At 37.7% G+C, this 8436-nt stretch overlaps 2 protein-coding genes across 2 annotated transcripts; one reads left to right on the plus strand and one right to left on the minus strand.

Annotated features, from left to right (window-relative positions):
- Positions 1-299: 299 nt before the first annotated feature.
- Positions 300-4697, minus strand: LOC120177193 (probable disease resistance RPP8-like protein 4). Its single transcript, XM_039183415.1, has 2 exons — positions 4445-4697; positions 300-514 (listed from the first exon to the last, which is right to left on the minus strand). Exons 1-2 carry the CDS (start codon positions 4679-4681, stop codon positions 389-391), a joined length of 363 nt encoding a protein of 120 aa, XP_039039346.1. The 5' UTR covers positions 4682-4697; the 3' UTR covers positions 300-388.
- A 2055-nt stretch (positions 4698-6752) lies between these two features.
- On the plus strand, positions 6753-8436 carry LOC120177321 (putative disease resistance protein At1g50180). Its single transcript, XM_039183506.1, has 2 exons — positions 6753-7700; positions 8428-8436. Exons 1-2 carry the CDS (start codon positions 6753-6755, stop codon positions 8434-8436), a joined length of 957 nt encoding a protein of 318 aa, XP_039039437.1.

The following is an 8436-nucleotide window of genomic DNA, read 5'->3' on the forward strand; positions in this document are numbered from 1 at the left end:
TCAAGGAAATCGTGATAAACGTAACGCGATCACAATCAAAATTTAAATCCTTTATTTCATGATTATCGAAACCAAGCACATCCCAATTAAATGCTTTTTTACTTGTGATCTTTGTGGAAAGATGGTTTGAACAATGTATCATGCATCAACTACTGAGCCAAATGCTCGAATAATAGAAGAGTAAACCGAGTAGATTTTACAATAGTTTATGATAGTCTTAAACACTAATTAATATTTCAAATATACAGAAGCCAATCTCATGTGAACAACAATAGAATCCACACCATAGAAGATTACAACACCATCTTACAATATAACAATATCTCTCACCAAATTACACATAAAGAGTGCAAAAAACACTTGTTGAAAACAATTAGCTTGGGATAAATTAATAGTCTTGGAATATGATAGAAGGAATATGCTGGGCTTTGTACAAATCCTCTCCTCCTTCTACCACTTTATCTTTGAGTTCCTTTGCCACTGCTTTAATCTTCATTTCTTGGAGGGTTGCAATGTGTTGGAAATAAAACACCCACACAAACAACTTTTATTGAAACTCAAACAAATATTACAAGAGCACTCTCACTCAAAAACAAGAACTACAACTCACTCTTATAAGACCTTGCTTCTTCACTCACTTAGAAGCTCTTAATTTTTCTTGATGCTTAAACTAAAATGGGGAGGGGTATTTATATTACTCAAGAACAATCCTACACCACACAAATAAAATAATTTAAACCATTAAAAATGAGACATGCCTAACTCTCACCTAACTAAATTGATATAAGCAATGACATCTTCTCCTAATTGATGTAAGCAATGACATCAACTTAATTTGGGTTTGGGTTTAGGCTCCCATAATGGATCAAGTTTATGATCCAACACCCCCCTTAAACTTGATCTTGTGACCCCTAGTAAGTTCCTTAATCTTATGAAGTCTTCACTTTTCAGTGGCTTGGTAAAAATATCAGCAACTTGATCTTGTGACTTCACGTATTCAACTTCCACATCGTTTCTTGCAACACACTACCTTATATAGTGGTAGCGAATGTCGATGTGCTTGCTTCAATCATGGAATACTGGATTCTTTGATAAGGTAATGGCTGATTTGTTGTCGACATAAACCTTGGTAGGCTCTTCTTGTATCAAACCTATATCATTCAATAGATTTCTAATCCAAATTGCTTGACAAACACATGAAGTAGCAACAACATATTCCGCTTCACAAGTGGACAATATGACAATCGGTTGTTTCTTTGACATCCATGTGAAAGCAGTATCTCCTATGAAAAATATGAATCCAGTAGTGCTCCTTCGATTATCTATGTCTCCACCCCAATCACTGTCGCTATATCCAACAAGCTTGTAATCATTAGAAACTGAATAGAACAAGCCAAAGTCAATTGTACCTTTCAAATAGCGAAGAATTCTCTTTGCGGCTTTAAAATGGGTGGCTGTTGGAGATTCCATGTAGCGACTAACTAATTCAACTGCGTGAAGAATATCGGGTCTCGTGCAAGTTAGATAGCGTAGACTTCCCACCAAACTTTTGAAGAATGTTGGATCTACACTTTCGCCTTCTTCATGTTTGGACATCTTGATCCCGTATTCTGTTGGTGTGCTTATTGGCTTACAGTTCTCCATCTTGAACTTCTTCAGTATCTCCTTTGCATAGCTTTCCTGTGAAATGAAAATTCCATCATTTTGTTGCTTAACTTCAATGCCAAGGTAGTACGCCATGAGCCCCATGTCTGTCATCTCGAATTCTTTCATCATCACATCCTTGAATTCATTAAACATGCTTGGGTTGCTTCCGATGAAGATCAAATCATCCACGTAGAGGCATACAATCAAAATATCTCCATCTTTGATCTTGATATATAGAACATGCTCGTAGGGACATTTTTTGAAGCTATTCTCTTGGAAGTACTTGTCGATTCGGCTATCCCATGCCCTTGGTGCTTGTTTTATCCCGTAAAGAGCCTTCTTCAACTTCAACACCTTGTCTTCGTGCCCTTTGACTTCATAGCCTGATGGTTGTTGAATGTAAACTTCCTCTTCAAGAACTCCATTTAGGAAGGCATACATTACATCCATCTTTTGTATCTTCCACTTATTTTGAGCTGCCAAAGAAATGATTAATCTGATAGTCTCTAATCGAGCAACAGGAGCAAATACCTCATCATAGTCAATTCTAGCCTTTTGACTATAACCTTTAACAACTAGTCTCGCCTTGTGCCTTTTAGTCTCTCATTTGGCGTTTTGCTTTGTTTGTACACCCATTTGACACCTATCACCTTATGTCCCTTGGGAAGTGAGGTAAGTTCCCATGTGTCATTCTTCTCGATGGCTTTGATTTCTTCGTCCATCGCATCTCTCCATTTCTTTTCTTGTACCGCTTCTTGAAAGCTCACTGGTTCACAATCGACAAACAGACAAAATAATGTAAGATTATCTTGTCGTTCAGTTACCTCATAGATATCTCTAAGGCTTCTTGTATGTTGCACAACTCTTTCACTTTGACTCCCACTTGATGATGACGAAGGTAATGAGTCTCCTTGAGTGGTTGATGTTGGTGAAGTAGGTGGAGTTTCAAGCTCTTGTTGAGGTTCTTGTTGAGGTTCACCTAGTTGTTCCCTCATTATATGGTCATATTCTTCAAACTGAAGAAAGAAATTGAAGTCATCTGCATGAGAGTTAAAATCCCATTCTCATTCTTCGTTGAAGACCACATCTCAACTAATCACAATATTCTTATTGTCTGGATTGTAAAGCTTGTAGCCCTTCGAATTAGCATCATAGCCGATGAAGATAAAACTCTTGCTTTTATCATCAAGCTTCGTTCTTCTCTCGTCTGGTACGTGAACATGGGCTATACTTCTAAAGGTTCTCAAATGGGAAATGCCAGGCTTTCTTCCACTCTATGCCTCTTGCGGTGTCTTTCCCCATACACTTCTTGTTGGAGATCGGTTTGACAAGTAGACTGCACACGATACTACTTCCGCCCAAAATTCCTTGGGTAGTTTCTTGATTTTGAGCATGCTTCGTGCCATGTCGAGAATTATTCTATTCTTTCTTTCTACCACACCATTTTGCTGGGGGATCTAGGAACTGTCATTGGTCGACGAATTCCATTTGCTTCACAGAACTCTTGAAACTCCTTGGAAGTAAATTCTCCACCTCGGTCGGATCTTATGGCTTTGATATTTCTACCGCTTTCTCTTTCCACTACTACTTTGAACTTCTTGAAGACTTCAAAAACTTATGACTTCTGTTTCAAGAAATATACCCAGGTTTTTCTTGAAAAATCATCAATGAAGAGAAGAAAATAGTTACTGTTACCAAGAGAGCTCGGCTTGATCGGTCCACACACATCGGTATGGATGAGCTCGAGTGGATTCTTGGCTTTTGTCTCATAGTTGTTGTTGGAATTGTTATTGTTGTAATTCCAGCCTCATCCACGACCTCGACTTCCACCTCGTCCATGGCCTCTACCTCTGCCTAGGCCACGTTGGTTTATATCATTGCGTTGGCTTTCATGCATATCCTTGAGTTGCAGCTTGAGGAGTTGCTCAGTAAACCCATGCTTCTTCTTATGCTTCTCTTCGTATTCTTGCAATGATCCTTGGAGTTGCTCGATCGTCATCTCTTCCAAGTATTTAGTTTCTTCAATCGTCATGACGATGTGCTCAAATTTGGGATCCAACGAACGGAGTATCTTCTCTATTATCCTCACATCTTCTAACTTTTCACCATTTCTTTTTAATTGATTAGAAACAGCTACTACTCTAGAGAAATAATCTTAAATAGACTCAGATGCTTTCATGTGTAAGGATTCGAATTATCCTCTTAATGTTTGGAAATGAACCTTCTTTACTTGCTCGGATCCTTTGTAAGAGGTTTGCAGCTTCTCCCACGCTTCCTTGGTAGAGCTTGCACTTGAAATCTTTTCAAAACCATCATCATCTAATGCTTGATAGATGAGGTATAGAGCCTTATTATCTCTCTTTCTTGAATCCTTCAAAGTTGTCTTTTGATCCGGTATAAGAGTAGCAAAAAGGCTCTCTACCTCTTGTTGGAAATAAAATACTCACACAAACAACTTTTATTGAAACTCAAACAAATATTACAAGAGCACTCTCACTCAAAAACAAGAACTACAACTCACTCTTATTAGACCTTGCTTCTTCACTCACTTAGAAGCTTAATTTTTCTTGATGCTTAAACTAAAATGGGGAGGGGTATTTATACTACTCAAGAACAATCCTACACCACACAAATAAACTAATTTAAACCATTAAAAATGAGACATGCCTAACTCTCACCTAACTAAATTGATGTAAGCAATGACATCTTCTCCTAATTGATGTAAGCAATGACATCAACTTAATTTGGGTTTGGGTTTAGGCTCCCATAATGGATCAAGTTTATGATCCAACACAATGAACCTCAATCCATCTGGAAGTATCTTCATCCCTGAGCATTCCTCGATCTCCAATCGCCGAAGACAAGGCATGGCTCCTTCATCCACATTCCACTCCTCCAAATTGAAGACTTGTTTAAGTCTTAAAGACTCAAGTTTAGGAAAACCTTGTGCAGAGAAATATATTTTGTTTGCTATTAAAGCCTCATAATCCAATTCAAGAATCCTAAAGTTAGGCAGCTTCTCCATTGTTGGCATCGGATCTTCCTCTAGCTTACACAATATCAATATGTTTTATTTGCTACTAAAACATAGGGAATATTGACTTCCAGTATTGAGCTAATGATGAGAGTTGGAATGTTGGCAAGGGATGGGGAATGTTGAGGTTCAGTATTCTGTGTAGTAGTTTGGTGAATGTTAGTACAATTGTTATAACCTGCTGTGTGGTGTCTATTGTGCATGCGGTTATGAGTATGTTAGGGTTCTGTTATGTATGAGTTTACACGTGAGTTTCTTTCAGCTATTATAAGTAGTCTGACTAGTAAAAAGGTTTCATACAATTTCTAATAAAAAAAGGTTCAGAGAGGCTCTTCTCTCTTTTCTTTATCTTTTCTGTTTAGATAGCTTCACTGCATTCTTATCAAAGGGGTTTTGAGTTCATGATGGAGAAGTTGCCATCATCTTTGGGCGACTTAAGCTGCCTGCAAACCTTGGATTTAAGAATTAGTTATGATACTTATGGACCTATTCATTCCACTCATGTACCTAATGTGATGTGGGGATGGAACAACTACGACATTTATATCTCCCTATGTGGTTTAATCATGAAACAAAGTTGAAGTTGGGTGTTTTAAGAAACATGTAAACACTTGTGAACTTCAACACCAAGAATTGTTATCTAAAGGGTCTTATCAACATGAAAACCTTAGAGAGTTGGTGATTCGAGGGCGGTTGAGATCGAAGATTTTAATGTTGAGGAGTTGGACAATAATTTACCCATCATTGAAGGCAGGTATCTCCATTCCGTGTCTATTATCAATTATGGAAGAATAGACCCAAGACATTTGAATCACCTCCTTTCAAGCTGCCGTAGTTTATGTAAGTTGAGTTTAGATGTGGAGATAAATGAGCTACCAAATTATGATCACTTGTCTTCGAATCTCGCTTACATAAAGTTGAGATCATGCAAGCTTGCAGAAGATCCGATTCCAACACTAGAGAAACTGCATAACTTGAGGATTCTTAAATTGCATGAACATGCTTTAAGGACAAACAAAATATTCTGCTCTGCACAAGGATTTCCTAAACTTGAGTTCTTAAAACTTAAACAACTCTATTGTTTGGAGGAGTAGAATGTGGATGAAGGAGTCATGCCTTGTCTTCGGCGATTGGAGATCAAAGAATGCTCATGGCTGAAGATGGTTCCAGATGGATTGAGGTTCATTACAACCCTCTGAGAACTGAAGACTAAATCAATGCCAAAAATGTTCAAAGATAAAGTGGTGGAAGGAGGGGAGGATTTTGACAAAGTCCCGCATATCCCTTCTATCATATTCCAAGACTTCATCCGAAGCTAATTGTCTCAAGGTATATATAGGAAATGCTTATATTCTTATCCTCTACTTTTTTACTTTGATTAAGTAATCTTTCATACAATGTCAACTACTCAAACATGACGATATATATATACAGGGAAAGAAGGGATGGGAGCAAGTGTTTTCTTCAGACTCTTTATGTGAAATTTGTGTAATTTGGTGAGAGAGATTGTTATATTGTAAGATAGTGTTGTAATCTTTTATGGTGTAGATTCCATTGCTGTTCACATGAGATTGGCTTTCTTAGAGCAATTCGAATGCAATGAAGCTGATGTGAAATCACAAAAGAGAAAGGGAAGAAAGAAAGAAATGTTCAGCTCATCAAAAATCAGCTGAATCACTGACCCTGTTTTGTTTCTGTCAGGCTGCCTTTCTCCGCACAATTATTTCTTATTAGGTGCAACCATATCTGTCATTTTTATTGCCAAATTAATTACATTAATTCTGTTCGACATCTTTATATTTTTTTATCTTAATTAAAAAAACCACTTTATTTATGCAAGGAAAAACATCCTCCACACAATACAAGACCATCACACCTTATCCAAAACAATCAAACACGATGTCAAGCTCTTTCTTCTTGCACAGCGCAAGTTACTACTTTCCAAAGATTAATCTTCATCTGCCTTGTCCATTTCCTTGTAAAAACATTATCCACGTCCACCTGTGTCTATTCCCAAACACCTATGTCTTGACCGTCTCGGAACTGTGTTAGACTTGTATTAGAGTCAGTAATGGATTTCGCTGCTGTTTCTTTTGTGCTCGAAACAATCGGTGAGCTAAGTCAACAAGTAAAATCCCTGTTGGGTGTCGAAGATCAAGTTGAGAGCTTGGAAAGGGAGCAGAGATGGATGCAAGGCTTCTTAAATGTGGCTGATGCAAGAAAAGTCGATAACAAAGTTATACGTACCAGTGTTGCCGAGATCAGAGAATTAGCCTATGATGTTGAAGATGTGATCGAAACGTTTACCCTCAAAGTTGCTTCTGAAAGGAAATCTGGTTTTTCAAACAGCGTCAGAAGATCCATTTGTTTCTTCAAGGAAGGTCGCTTGCTCCACATGATCAGATCAGAGATAAAGAAGATCCGGTACAGAATCGAAGAATTGACTCGACGCTTAAAGACGTATGATGTAGCAATGTTGGTGGATCAAGGAGAAGGGCCGAGTTCTTCAGCTGAAAGGAGAGAAGCAAGGCAACCTTTCCCTCATAAAATGGATGAAAACATTGTTGGAATGGATGGTGATATCAAGAAACTTGTCTCGGTTCTTGTGGAGGAGGAAAGTGAATGCAGATTTGTTTCAATATGGGGAATGGGTGGTCTCAGGAAGACAACTCTTGCCAAGAAAATATATCATCACAACCAAGTGATTGGCCATTTCAATCACTTGGTTTGGGTATATGTTTCTCAGCAGTTCCAAAGAAGAAAAGTTTGGGAAACAGTTCTATCTGGTTTGGAGAATTTAAATGAAGATGATAGGAAGAAGAGGGATGAAGAATTAGCAGAGAAGTTGTACAACTTTTTGAAGGATGAAAAATGTCTGGTGATATTTGATGATATCTCTAGCACTAAGGATTGGGATAGTCTAGAACCTGCATTTCCAGTTGAAATGAGTAGAAAGATTTTGATCACCTCCCGAAATAAGTCCTTTCGCATGCAACCGAAAAGGATGTTGCGGAAGACGGTTATCGGATAGAGCAAAATTGCAACTGATAATTTGAGAAAATAAAAATGAAAATAAATAAGACATAAAATTTACGTGGAAAACCCCTAAATAATATAGGGTAAAAACCACGGGCAACGGTAGAAGAATTTCACTATGAGAAAATAGGAATTACAATTTCTCTCGATCGACCAAGGAGAAAATAATGATAATTCTCTCTTGATAAAAAGGAGAAAACAACTCTCAAGAAACTCTCTAAATTCTCTCTAGTATTGGAAGAAAGCTAGAATACTTTGAGATGATTTTAAAGCTAAATGAGCTAGGGTATTTATAGTTGAAACTTAAGGACTAATCTTGTAAATACCCTAAAGTGAAGGACTAATTTTAATTATCCCTTTTAATTTTTTCAACAAAAGTTGGCTGCCTAATTTTGTTCAAAGCAACCGACTGCCAACCAACTTAGACTTTCAACAATCTCCCACTTGAAGATTTGATTGGAACAATCATATCTTCACACCATTCTTTCTACCTTGTACCATCATGTTGCTCACTTTTCTGACAGGCCACAAGAGGATCGACACCAAGTAAATTTATCAGCGTTGATCACCTTCGTCATGAAATCTGCTATGTTGTCTTTGGTATGGATCTTCTACATATCTATCGTCCCTTCTTCCACCTTCTCACGAATGAAATGGTATTGACCTCGTATGTGCTTTATCCTTGAATGAAATGCTGGATTCCTTGCTAGGCGCTTTGA

This window comes from Hibiscus syriacus, unplaced genomic scaffold (genome assembly GCF_006381635.1).
Source record: "Hibiscus syriacus cultivar Baekdansim isolate YM2019G1 unplaced genomic scaffold, ASM638163v2 tig00112285_pilon, whole genome shotgun sequence".
NCBI classification, from domain to species: Eukaryota; Viridiplantae; Streptophyta; class Magnoliopsida; order Malvales; family Malvaceae; genus Hibiscus; species Hibiscus syriacus.